Raw genomic sequence first — 13,590 nt, 5'->3', positions numbered from 1 at the left:
GGGCTGTGCACTTGCTCACAGCCGGAAGTCTGTTCCCACCTCCCTGATGCTACCACACTTGAGGACCGTCAGACCTCTCCAGCAGCGCATTCCAGCACAGGCAAAGGAGGAAAGAAAACACCCAGCTGCCAGGCACACGTCCCAGTGGGTTTTACTAAAGTGGAGGGTGGCCCCTAAACACCTGTGAAGTCCTGACCAGGAACAAAGGCCCCTCTAGTGATGGTCTATGTCAACATGACCACTTCTTTGCGCCAGCAGCTTCTTCAGGAGAGCAGCACAAAGGCTGGGCAGAAGGCGCAGCCATTTACCTGCCCAGCTGCAGCATGCACGTGCATTAAGCTGCCTCCCCTCCCCCTGAACAGACCACCCAGATGAGCAAGAAAATCACCCATTCAAAAATAGGGCTTTTATTTTTATGTAAAAAAAGAGTAAATAAAAATGGACTTTTTTTTCTGCTCAGGTTCTGACAGCCACCAGTTGCTCGCCCCACTGCCTGTGTGTATCTCTAGCATTTGAGAGGAGAAAAGTCAGGTGGTTAAGACAAAAGCAATGCACGAGGCTAAGACAAGCATTACAGAATGTCTGCAGGGATGAAGCTCAGAACAAAGCAGCCTGGATCATTCCCCACTGAGAGTCTAAAATCCTGGTTCAACACTACTCCTGTGATAGAGGAGAAACCTCCCGTCCCCAGCAAGCCACCCCAGACAAAGAAATTAGGCCAAGTCTTTCTGAAACTGCTCAAGCCCCACACCCAGTGCCCCTTGTAGAGCTGCCTCTGCCCACTATTTTCCTCACAAGGACTCCAGTCCCAACAGCCCTTCAGAAAAGCATACTGGCCAGCCGCCTTCTGGTCACTTCCCTTCTGTGTCCCCCCCCCCGCCCCCAGCAACACCTCCCACTTCAGAGCCTTCAAAGCACATCAGATATCAAAACCAGGGAAGGCAACCGAAAGTGCTGTGGTCCCTTTCCAACAACTGGGTAGAGGAGAGTAGAGAGCCAGCAAGAGGTACACGCCGACAAGGTCACTGGGTCTGGGGATCTGCCGGCAACCAAGAAGCAGGTCCCTGCACTAATTAAGCAAAAGGCAGGAATTTAATGTTCTAATCTTTCATGATAAAGTTAAAAAAAGTATTGAAGAATATCTGGGTGGACTACTTGATCTCATCTAGCTGAGGGTCAAGCCAAGCACATGGCCAAGTTAAAACAAACCAGAGCCCTTCAAATAACCAATTTGACCGTCCCCATCCAAACTCATTCAGATGGGCTGTGATAAAGCCAGTCCTCCAGACATCAACACATTCTGTGACTGTCAGGTAACAGCTCCAACCTTGGAAGAAAAGGAAGAAAAAGGCAGGACAAAACAGGGAGAAACATTATTCCTCCCTCTCGAGGTGAAAACAGAGACACCAAGAGCTTCCCTGAAGATACCACTTCTATTGGCATCGCGGAGTTCAGCTTTAGAGAGCAATCCAGTGCAGGGGCAGTCAGGCACCCCACTCCTCTGGCGACCCTTAAAACAGGATGAGGAGGGGTACCTAAGCAGGGCGTATCCTGGGCAAACACACCCGCTCACTCATATACACAGCAGAAAAGGAGCTTGGAACTTGCTGGCCCCTCTGCCATGCAGCCAGTCCTCTTTTTCTCAAGGCCTCAGACTCCTCCTTCCCTACCGACGAGGTCGCCCGCTTTGGACAGATCCAGTTGCTTACTCTGAGCTCTCTTCTACCTCCTTCTGTTTCTTCTTCTTCTTCTTCTTGGTGCTGGTCTCACTGGTCTGTGGAGGGGTTGGAGAGGTCAGGAAGGAATCAAAAAGGAATCCCCCAACTGCTCATTTCAGAAGGAACAGCCCCACTCCAGACGCAGTGCAGGCTCCCCATGGCTGCAATCCTCCCTCACCACTGTACAAGCACTCGGGCACACTGACTGAATGCCAGCACCATGCCAGGCACCATCCTCGCACCAGAGCACAGAGGTGGCCTGGCAGGAACAGTATACCCACCAACTGCCCTGGGGCACAGATGGCTGCTCAACCCAGCCCTGCCCCACTGCAGATCCACCCCAACAAGCCTCACCTGCCTGATCTCCCACCACCCTCAACCAGTTCAGTGTACAAATGCACCTATACAGCCATCTTTCTCTGCCTGTGGGGAGCCCGGCACTTCGGGGACATGCACAGCAGGATGCTGATGAGTTTATCCCGGAGGTATCAGGGAAAGACAGCAACCTCTCCTGTGCTTGGACCATGCCATGTCAGCACCGAGTTACATACCACTTCTATTTGCTCTCCCCCACTCTCAGCTGCCTCTTTGGCCTTCTTCTCTTTCTTCTTCTTTTTCTTTTCCTTTTTGCTCAGCTCCTCTGGTGGTGGGGTGGCAGGGGATGGTGGGGTCACAGCCTCTTCACTTTCACTCTCTGACTCTCGCTTCCTCTGTTAGTGGAACACATTGTCAGCACACCATCTTCCAAAGGAATTCAAGTGACATGAAACTGGCAAGCCTATTGCTCAACTCAAACTTTGCAGTTAACAATGCCTTGAGCAGGAGCATGAGCTGAGCTACAGGCTGCCAGTGGTCCCCTCCAGCATACACTGTCTAGGATTCGTTTCTGCCAGAATTGCACCCCGTATTTCTCAGTGTTTCCTGTACCCCAAACGCTCCAAAGTTTGACACACTGCTGCACCTTTCCAAGTGCATGCACAAGCCCTGACTTAGGGAACTTTAGATGCAACTTTTGCATGGACATTTCTGCAACTGTCTATAGCCTTCAGAAGGGTTCTCTGGCACAACAAAGCTCCATTGTGGCTCCATACAATGTATTTCCTTGGACACTGCAGCTCGTACACAAGTCAGAGCTCTTCATTCTCATACTGTGCTACTGGACTCACACCCAAAGTACACCATTGCAGAGACAAACCCCCCAGGGGTAAGACCCTAATCAGCTCACCCTACAGCTAGCTCATGGGCCACACAACCACAACACGCGTTGGGGTGCTAGGCTGCCAGAATATGAAACACCTTCCCCTGTAAAGCAATGAACCAAAGCAGTCCGATACCAACTGCCTGAAGGAACAGGCACGCATTCACTCTTCATGGGGGCCCAAGCAACCTTACAGCCAGACAGCACTAACGATACTCACTTTTGGAGCCCTCTCTGCCTCTGAAACAGCTTGGGGAACGGCAGCTCCCTCTTTCTTGGAAGCATCCCTGAAAGAGAAAATCCCCAGGCTGAGCAGGACAGCCGCTGCCTCGCGTTGCTCTGTGCAAGCACAAAGCCCTGTCCCCCTCGCAAGGGCTCTGTAACCTGCACCAGGTGCTGAGCAGAGAGGCTGGTGTGGGGAAGACCTGCAGCCTGCACCAGGGCCAGCTGGGCCGGGCAACAGCAAGGTCTTCCCCCATTTAATTTAGCAGACTGACTCCCTCTAAAACCACAAGCACAGGCTAGAAAGGGATAACCGTCTGCTCAGGGCCTTACCCTCCGGCGCTGCCCGCTAGCCGTGTGTTCCCTGGGACTGCAAGAAATGCCAGCACACCCCACAGGTCCAGACAGCCAACAGACAGCCTTGGGCCAGGCCTAACACGCTCCAAGCACAAACAGCAGCACCCAGCCCAGCCCTCTCCTCTGCCCACCATGCGGGAGCCACACACCCCATACCCACCTGTAATCCACATACTCCTTCTTCCAGGAATCCGGCGTGCTCTCGTTGGGCTTTCCGTGCTTGTCCAGCAGACCTTTCTGGATCATCATCTTCTTTTGACTGGCCTGAGAGCACCGTGCAACAAGTCAGACTGCAGCTCCAGGGAGGAGAAATCCTCCCTGGAACTTCCGACTCTTGGCCTAAGAGGGGATAATCCAGGAACAAGCCAAGCCAACAACTACAGCACTACTGATTTAACACTCTCCAAGGACCTTCTAACAAATCACACAAACATCCCTTGCACAGCAGCCCACAAGTCTCAGAGACAAGGCATCTTCACCAGCAAACAAGGGATAATTTGTGGGGGAAGTGACAGCAGCAGAATAAGATGACTGCACATCATGGAACTCAGACCTTTGACTAGGTTCCTCCAGCTTAATGACATGTAAGGCTTTGCTAAAGACTCCAGGATGCTCAAATTGGCCTGCGTTACCTCACACTTGCTGCGAGATAGATGTACATGCATCCCCACGGCTTTCTACATTTCACCTGAACCACAGGAATGGAATATGCCACAGCAACTTGACACCGAGTTTTAAGTCTGAGCTGCATCACTCGCCACAGTGAAACACCAGTCTGGCTGCAGTTAAGCTACCACTGCTGACCTGCCGATTTCCATGGCTACCACATGCTTGAGACGGGAGAGGAACCCAACAATGGGTGTTCCCGCTGCTCCTGTCCTTCAGGCACAATATAGCGTCTCACAAGACAGTTTGCATTTTGGCACTGTTGCAGTTGCACCAGAAACAAAAGCAGCTCCTTGCCCAGCCCCTCCAGAGCCATCAGTATAGGGTGATAGATGAAGGTCATCTTTGCACAGAGCGCTAATGCCGTCCAGTTCACATCATTTGGCTCTTTACCAGAGGAGGGCTGGTGTTGTACAGACCTGAGGAGCCCCATGCCTAGAGCACCAGAGGCAGCCCTAGCTGGGCCTCAGGTAGAGCTACCCAGTCTCTGCTGGGAGGGAAAGCCTCTCTCCCACCAGCACTGGGCTGGCACAGCCCCAGCACTGGGAAGCGCCACCATCATTGCTCCAGGAGAGTACAGCACAATTACTCCAAGGTCCGGGAGAACATGCAGGCTCAGCTCTGCCCGAGGGGCCCGGAGTCCCACATCCTGACAGCTGGGGTCCCACCACCACCCTGGGACTGACCGCACCCCCACACCACTCACCTTGGGACCGAGACCCCATTTGCGGGGATACGTGTCTCTCTCCATGATCACTCTCTTGATCTTTGCCACAATGCCATGGTCGCAGGTAGAAATGACTGCTGTGGTCATCAAGGCAATGGCTGCAGAAGCAGGCAGAGAGCTCATTAACTCTTAAACAGCACAACTGCGACAGCAATGCAGGAACCTGCCATGTTCAGCCTTTTCTTCCTCTGTCCATACAAAGAGGAGCAATACCCCCCACCAGTGCCATTTCACCCCAAAACCTCACTGGAGGCAAGTTCTGGACTAACACTTTGGAGAGCTGCCCTGCTCAATGGCAGCAAGCGTGTCAGTCATGGATTAACCATACCATAAGCACAGGCCTCTCCAGCTTACAACAGAAGACCAGTTCTGGATCACTGACCACCGAAAGACCAACCATTTCCCAGAGCAGCACCAACACTGGACGTGGAAGAGCTCTACGAGCAGCTGCTGGAGCACTTCCAGGCAGCTCAGGGAACCACACCACTGCAGAAAAGACCAGTGCTGCTCCTCTGTCAGCTCCCAAAATCTTGCAGAGCCAAATTAGAGGAGACTAATCCTACCAATAAATGATGTTTTTCTTGCCAGGTCCCTGAGATGACCAAGAGTGCAGGCAGCACAAATAAGGTGGAAAGGCTTGGCTGTGTTACACCTCCGAGGCCCCTCAGTCCCATGGGTCTGGACGGAGCATGAGGCCATGCAGCACTGAGCACCACAACAGATCATCTGTACAGTATGTCAGCACCTGCCACCTACACAGCTTCTCTGAAAACCCTTATTAGAACAAGCACCCTTTTGAGTCACTTCACAGATGCTGGTAGTTGCTCAAGTTCTTTTACACTGATCTGCTCAGGAAGTGTGATGTGCCAGGTAGCAGTATGTGATCAGACATCATCCCTCGTCTCAGTGGGGATGGAGCCCCTCAAAGAGGGCCTCCAACCCTGCCAGCACCACTTCACTCCTGCAGGCAGCCAGCCACACACCACAGCAGCCCCCAGTAGGACACTGGGAGGCTGGAGGGTCTCTGGAGGCTGCACAGCACCCAGACCCTAGAACAGGAATCGGGGTGCTGCAGGAGAGCAGCACCACTGCACTCAGAGAATGGATAAACTTCATCATCACCTCACAGAGTGCACCTGAGCATCACACAGCTGAAACCAGGCTGAGAAACTCTTCACACCTTGCCAAGGACTGATGCAGCTGCTGTTTCTTAACATGCTGCCCAACACCAGCTGCCTTGGGCCATACTAACCCATAGTCACCATCAGGAAGCATACGTAAACCTTCTGTGCATGGGGGCTCATTTTTTGTGCATGTCTGCACAACACAGTCTGTTATTTCTGCAGTTAGTTGGGCACAAGAAGAACAAGGAGTTTTATACCTAGGCAAATAGCTTCTCCTTTTGTGGTGATGACAACAATCTCCTGATTAAGCTCAATACCATCTTCATACCTCAGGACACCAGGCAGCATGATTTTGGCTCCATAGCAAATGGCATTAACCTGAAAAATATAGGAAACAGGAGGGCTTATAAATTATTAGAGGTGCCTCTAATATTTTACTTCCCATTGTCATTACTGTCCCAGCAATAACATCCCCACATATCTATTTTTTACAGCCCACTAAACAAAACTTGGGGGCTTTAGAAAAAGCAAGCAAAGCAAAGCACCTATCACAGTAAAGAACACATGAGGCTGATCTCTTATAACCATCAGCATCCTCCTAAAGTGAGGAGAGCAGCTTCTCTGCCACTCATCTCTTGGCTCTTGTATCTTACTGCTGATCTGGCAGTGGCCCATACTAGGTCCTAAACAGCTCATAATCAGGATGGCACTGGACACCATGCGGATCCTGTTCCCCCGTTTATTATATTATCTGTAACAGTTAGGAGGACGCTTTGCAGTCACAGCTGGCACTATCTCAGGAACTCACCGCACTGTCTTTCATGACTAGCCGCTTGTGTGAAGTCAGCAGTTTCTCCAATGGCAGGATAACTCTTCGCAGGTAGCTGTCATCCTTGTTGTTGTCATATTGCCACTGTGCATCCAGTACGTCGTGCATAGTCACCATGTTGTCCTGCAAAGACACAACCCCTCTAAACTCTCCTACGAGCTACCAACTTGAAACACACATGAAAACAGCTTAAGTCCAACAGCATATAGTGTGCTGAAAGGGAGTGAAAAACAGATGCCCAACTCAGAAGCATCAAAAAGGCAACATAAAAGAGGCAAGAATACCTTCCAACAACAGCCTGAGGTTAGACTGACTTGTGCTGCCACAGACTTCAAACTTCCTAATCTCAGACAGCACTTGGATCTAGTGTGTAAGGTCTGTCTGCATGAAACTTTGAAATATGGCCAAATTTAAACAAATACCTAGGACTTCTAGACAAAGATTAGTGAGTAGAAGTCTACATTAAGCAGCTCTTGAATCTGTGACATGGAATTCTTGAAGCAGCTGTAAGCACCCAACACCTGGAATTCAGAAATGACTGCCAGTGATTACAGATGCAGTAAGAGCACAAATGGTTGGGGGAAGCATTTGCACTCTGATACTCCTGCTTTGCGAGGAAAGAAATTAGTTCTGGAGTTTGGACTGGTAGCAGGATCCAGCTATGATCAGGCAGAAAAGACTGTACGCGTGTTCAAGACCATACAAGACTGCACTTCCCAGGCTCATTTCGACGAAGCACGTTCCCTGCATTGTGCCCTGACACCAAGCGGCCGCAGACTGCTCAGCAGACAGCTCATAGGCCTCAACCTGCGGCACGTGCATGGTTTGTAGGCTGAGAAACACAGGTGGCATAAAACAAACTTTCAGTCACCATGGTGAACTTCCCAGTCATTCACTGTCCCAAAGCTTAATTACCAGAACAGGGGAAACACCCTGAACTGAACTCAACACTTTGGTTACAGACCACCTGTGGCAAGAGCTCCCACTTTTTTAGGGCTATTCACAAAACTCCTCCCAGCCACCATGCAGCTATACCTTCTTTTAACACTGTGAAAATAGCACAGTTCCAAGGAACTCCTGCAGTTCTAACAATTTCAAATTTGCTGGCTGTAGTTAGAGCTAACACTCTACCTTCTCTCCCAGGATGCCTGAGCGCACTCTGCGGAGCTCCTGCATCTGGCCCCCCACACCAAGCAGCAAACCAAGGTGAACACAGAGTGTTCGGATATATGTGCCTGCTTCACAGCTCACCCAGAAGATACCTGAAATGCAGGACAGGACAGAAAAGTATTTAAGTACATGTCTAGAAATGAACCACATTTAGAAGCTCCTTCCAAGAGAAGCTGTATGTCCAACCCTTTGCAGAGCCATCAGCCTGGGGTGATAGATGAAGGTCATCTTTGCACTGAGTGCTAATGCCATCTAATTGACATCATTTGGCTCTCCAATGAAGGATGCAGCACTACAAATAACAGATGGGATTTGCTTCTCGGCATCCAAAGTAATGCATGAAGCCGTTACTGCTTGACAGCAGTGAGGATCTTATGTCTTAAGACATCTGTCAAGTATAGGAAGCAGCCCATTTCACAGGAAATTTTATCAGCTGTGAGCTTAATAGGAAGAAAGCAGGAAGGCCCTGTTTTACCTAATCTTCTCTCAGGATCATACTCCACCAGCTTGCTCTCATAGATGGTTCTAACTCTCAGTTGTCGTTTGACAGCAGCAATGAGGGGTGGTCTCTGGAACAGCGCTCCTGTCAGAGTTTCTATTGCCTGTGGGTAGAAGAAGTAACAGCTCACACTTGTGCCCTAACATAGGAGCACTGCGGCAACTACGACCACTTCCATGAGTGCGAAACCACAAGGTTCATCATAATTTGGTGATGTCATATTTAATAAACCCGATCAGAATCAGTGATGTGGTAAAAATGCTACTCCAGCTGCCAGTGAGCACAGCTGGTCTTTTTCATCAGGTGACAGTATGTGATCAGAAATCATCCCTCGTCTCAGTGGGGATGGAGCCCCTCAAAGAGGGCCTCCAACCCTGCCAGCACCACTTCACTCCTGCAGGCAGCCAGCCACACACCACAGCAGCCCCCAGTAGAACACTGGGAGGCTGGAGGGTCTCTGGAGGCTGCACAGCACCCAGACCCTAGAACAGGAATCGGGGTGCTGCAGGAGAGCAGCACCACTGCACTCAGAGAATGGATAAACTTCATCATCACCTCACACACAGAGTGCACCTGAGCTCCACTCCTTCCCTCTTATCTCCCACCGATGCTGAACACTTTGTGCGCAAAGCACCAGCATGGCTAAGAGCATGCCGAGACTTACCCTGGCAAGCTGAGCCTCACTTTCAATTGCATTGTGCAGCCGAACAATTCCCACATACTCTTTGCCTGAAAGAACGACAAGAGCAGTCAGGAGTGGCCACTTGCATTTAATATTGACCTCAAGGTCCACACTGCTTCACAGCCACACATCCACAAAGCCCTGCAATTTTCACAACCACCTTTCCTGGTAAGTGAACACAGTTTAGTATGGAGTTGTTTATTCTTCCAACAAAATAAATCTCAGCTACATTTATTTCTTCGCCAAGTTTTATTTCACTGCACTGGTAGAGGCTGAGGCCGTAAGTTCAGTCAGTATGTGAAACCAGTCTGTCAGAAGCGTTTCCACTGACTTAAACCAGCACAAGCCCCAGGAAACCAAAAAACAACCAAAAAACACTTGTGACAGCACAGATGCGTCCTCACTGGCTTGGAGTGAGTAGTATGAGCAACCCTTAAGCTCCAGGCACTGAAGACCAAGGGGAGCCCTTTCAAAGACAGGAAATCTCCATTTTGTCTCCAAAAGAACTCCACACCTCCCCAGTCACTCAGACTGTAAATGGTCCCGGGCAATAAACATACCTGCGCTCTGCTGAGATTTGACCAGTCGTGTTGCCCTCTCAATGCACACAATGAGGCATCCAGTCACCTTCGGATCCAGAGTGCCACTGTGTCCGGTCTTCTCTACTCGAAGGATGCGTCGGATCCATGCAACCACTTCGTGGGAAGATGGATTGGAAGGTTTGTCAAGGTTAATAAAGCCAGACCTATAGTGCAAGATAACAAGAGAGTAGGAGCTAAGCATCAGGGCAAACATAGCAATAGCACAAAAACTTTGGCAATATTTGTCACAGCTGCAAAGAAATCTATTTCTATACAGCCAAACAAGCGATGAGCCTCACAGCTACTCTCTGTGAGCACACGTCGAGCTGCTCTGCACACAGCAAGTGTGTATTCCACAGTCAAAGAATTCTCTTCTCCCCATACTGCTCATCACTGCTCTACACTTAAACCAAATGCTACACACAAACTCCAAGCAGTCTCAAAGAACTAGCAGGCCAAAGAACTTTCCATAAGAACCCAGAGAATTCCTCAAGTGTTTGCTTGTCCATCCACAGACCAGCCACAACCCCAGAACAGAGCAAACTTTACAGGATGTGACCAGCGGGTCCTATTTAGACATTTATTGCTTAGTAGCAAGGCACTGAGTCAAGCAGAAAGGTACAAGGGGAATCCCGAACAGAGAATGTTTTGAAGATATTAACTGTGAAAGAAAAATAAACCACTCTGGCCCTTGCTGCACTCACCTAACATAGTCAGAAATCTCTCTCTTCAAGGGATTAGCACCAGAAGGAAGCGGTGTGTAGTGTGCTGTCATCACATTTAACTTGTCAAAGTTCTACAAAATGCAAGCAGAAGTTACAAGTGTGCTTGAGCTCACCGTGGTTTCAGCCTTGCTTTATCCCAGTACATCTCCCCAGTTACACAATGTCTGATTTGTATGTTTAAGTGAAAGAGCCTCTTCCAAAATGAAAGTGACCCAGAGAAAGAAACAGAAATCCTGCATTGAAAGAGATGGCACAGCAGCAGAATACCAACCATTACAATGCAGGATAGACCCGGTGTGCCCCAGAAACTTAGCACAATCAACTCAGAAGCCTACACAGACCAAAAGCCACTGTCAGAGTGAAATAAAGAGCTGAAGAAATCTGGTGGGGTCTCTACAGGAGAGAGTAAACTTAGAAAGCAAGCATGGAAATGATACTGCTAGACAAATTTTCTAACATGATTTCTGCACGCAGAGGGTTTGCCTCTGCTGGGTGTCACGCATGCTGTTTCTTAGCGGGAGGGTTACACAGAGAAGGAGCTGCGCATCGCCACGGGCCTGCACTGAGCGAGGACAAAAGACGGAGCAGGAGCAGAGACGTGCCGCCAGGTTGTCTGTAACCTGCCCCACCTTCAGCAACAAGGGCCACTGAGACGTGTCCAGCTGGGCGATCCGGGACTCGGGCTTGATGAAAAATTCCTCCGTGTGCTGAATGTCCTGGGGGCGGAAGAAGTTACCCGAGATCAGAGACGGAAAACGCGGCGGACCGCGCTCCCGCCCGCTGCCACGCGGCCCGCGAGCCGCCCCCGAAACGCCACGCAGCGCGCCCGCCGTTCTCCGGTGATGGCGGGGGAATGCAGGAGAAAAGCCCTTTTGGGGACGCTGCAAGGCACCGCTACTCCCCGCCCTATCCCCGGGGCCCACAGACCCGGGCCCCCCGGGCACCCCGAGCCCAGCCCCGGGCAGCCCCCGCGGGACCGGCGGCCCCGCACTCACCGCTACATCCTCATCGGGAAGCGCCCGCTTCTCCTTCTTCCGCCGCTTCTTCACGCTGAAACCTGCGGGAGCGACATGCTGAGCGACCTCCCGCACCGGGCCCGCCGCCCACCCACGTGGCGCCAGAAAAGCCCCGAGCCCGCGCTCACGCCGCCCCGCCGGGGCTCCCCGAGCCCCCTCCCGCCCCCGCACACCGCGCCCGGCAACGGGGCGATGCGCCTCCCCGCCCGTTCCCGCCGCTGCGCACCGTCCCCGTCCGCCATAGCCGCGCCGCGTGCTGTCGCCGCCGCCGCGCAAGGACCGGAAAGGCCACCCCCTTCCCGACAAGCCCCGCAGCAGCACGTGACCGCTGCCGCCCCGCCCGGGCGGAAGTTGCGTCCCGCGGGCCCAGCGCCACTGGGGGCGATGTACCTTAGCTAACGGCGGGCTGGGCCTTGCGGCGGCAGTGCGGCTCCCCGGAGAACGCGGCAGCAAAGCCCGGCAGCCGCTCCAGGCGTCACCGTAAGGAGCCCCAAGCGGCCCCTGCCCGTATCGGCACCCGGAACGGGCAGAGCGGCGGCGGATAGCGGCAGGCCCCGATCCCTCCCGCCCCGGGAGCCCCGTGGCCCGCGGGACACGGCCGAAGAGCGGCCCTGCCACACACGGGACAGACCCAAGAGCTCGCCCGGGGCACTGCTAGCAGACGGGGCTGCACGGCAGAGCCCCTCGGCGCGATGATGCCCGCACTAATTGTAATTAGTGCAGTTACAGTCGCTCTTGGACCCAGTAACGCGAGGAAGGTTCCCGACACCAACCAAAACCCACCTGCAGGTAGTTTTTAAGGCTTCCTATTTCAGATAACCTCGGCATCTTAGAGACATCCCAGGGAATTAATTCTACACAGCTATTGCTCCAGCCTCCCAAGAAGTTATAGTAGTCACTTTTTTTGGATAACCACCACATAACATTCTAACATCAATTTCATCTCTTAATTGAAAGGGAGAGGGTCATAAGTACTTTTGGGGCATGAATTTTTATTTTGGCTTCACAGCATGGCACATCCACAGGTAACTTCACTATAAAATAACATCAAATTATGAATTAAGTATTTATCAACTCTAATTTTTTCTCAAAAAAAATATTTAAGAGTTAATTACCACAAATCTTTTGTGGAAAGAACTGTTTGCATTTCAGCTAGGAAAACTGCAAGTTCCGTTATTTCAGTGGAAAACCTGAAAAGCATTTGAAAAAACTGTTGTCTCTAGACCCACCTATTAAAATCAGAAGTAATACCACCGTTACACCAAAATTACCTCTTGCCTCTGTCTTCTCTCCCACACGTGCAAACGGGATCTCTCTTCCCAAAGCCTCAGCCTTCTGTGGGGTCTCTGGGGAGTGTTTGCTGCCAGTGTTTGTTCCATTTCCCATTAGCTAGGTATACTAGCATTGCTCTTTATTTATGCGACACCCACAATTACGTGCAGACCACCAGGGCATCTCTGGCTTCCAGAATAACGCATCCCCTTCTTGAGAGTCCAGCTAAACCCTGCAGAAATTTGGCTAGGCCTGCAGACAACTGCTGGGTGCACCAAAGACCGCAGGTTCACTTCTTTTCTGGTGTAATGACTGGTTTTCTTCACCTCAGTACTGGAAATAGGCCCAGTAAGCAAAAACCGAGAGGCAGATAAGAACAGCAGCTGGAAGAACTGAGCAAACAGTCCATTCCAGGAACTCATCCTTCTCCACCTCCACCAGTAATTTTGTTCCTAGTTAACCTCAGCTGTAGTGGATTTGTCATCTTGCAGTCTCAGCTCTCCAGGTTATTGGCTGTTCTACAGAAAAGGTAGTCATGCCACCACCACTGGTCCCCAGGCAACCACTTGCAGGTCAGCAACCAACTCCTTTTGTCTGCCACGAGAGCCAAATGCTGGGCCTGGCGTTGCAGTGTCTTTTGTTTTCAGGAGGGAAATAAAAGTCTCATTTTAATGTGTGCTTTTGAAAAGGCAACTCCAGCAACATTCACTTCCCAGATGCACACACTTGCAGAGTGCAGCCAGTTCTCTGAATAACAGCCGGGCTCCACCTCAAATCAGCCCCTCTGCCTCGGGATTGCACTTG

General features: G+C 51.3%; 1 protein-coding gene across 2 annotated transcripts; it reads right to left on the bottom strand.

Moving 5' to 3' along the window:
• Positions 1-391: 391 nt before the first annotated feature.
• On the bottom strand, positions 392-13,527 carry DKC1 (dyskerin pseudouridine synthase 1). 2 transcript variants are annotated; one of them, XM_082488045.1, is made up of 15 exons: positions 12,786-13,527; positions 11,494-11,555; positions 11,128-11,214; positions 10,478-10,569; positions 9,753-9,937; positions 9,175-9,239; positions 8,487-8,613; positions 7,973-8,103; positions 6,821-6,964; positions 6,270-6,390; positions 4,868-4,986; positions 3,656-3,759; positions 3,137-3,203; positions 2,270-2,428; positions 392-1,774 (listed from the first exon to the last, which is right to left on the bottom strand). In XM_082488045.1, the coding sequence occupies exons 1-15, from the start codon at positions 12,898-12,900 to the stop codon at positions 1,706-1,708; spliced, it is 1,647 nt and encodes a 548-aa protein (XP_082344171.1). In that variant the 5' UTR covers positions 12,901-13,527; the 3' UTR covers positions 392-1,705. The 2 variants fall into 2 exon arrangements, with proteins under 2 accessions (XP_082344171.1, XP_082344172.1); XM_082488046.1 differs by lacking the exon at positions 12,786-13,527 and adding an exon at positions 11,741-11,795.
• Between the last annotated feature and the right edge of the window lie 63 nt (positions 13,528-13,590).

This window comes from Vanellus vanellus (genome assembly GCF_965231255.1).
Source record: "Vanellus vanellus genome assembly, chromosome: 10".
In the NCBI taxonomy this organism is placed as follows: domain Eukaryota; kingdom Metazoa; phylum Chordata; class Aves; order Charadriiformes; family Charadriidae; genus Vanellus; species Vanellus vanellus.
Note: the sequence above shows the minus strand (reverse complement) of the source record. Positions and strands in the feature narration are given on the sequence as shown.

Bases quoted from the DNA above. Each gene is read 5' to 3' on its own strand.
- DKC1 (XM_082488045.1), bottom strand. From the start codon at position 12,900: ATGGGAAATGGAACAAACACTGGCAGCAAACACTCCCCAGAGACCCCA. The intron at 10,570-11,127 runs GTGGGGCAGGTT...TGCATTTTGTAG, and splicing joins AGTGGCCCTTGTTGCTGAAG to AACTTTGACAAGTTAAATGT. The intron at 4,987-6,269 runs GTATAAAACTCC...CTGCTTCTGCAG, and splicing joins AGGAGAAGCTATTTGCCTAG to CCATTGCCTTGATGACCACA.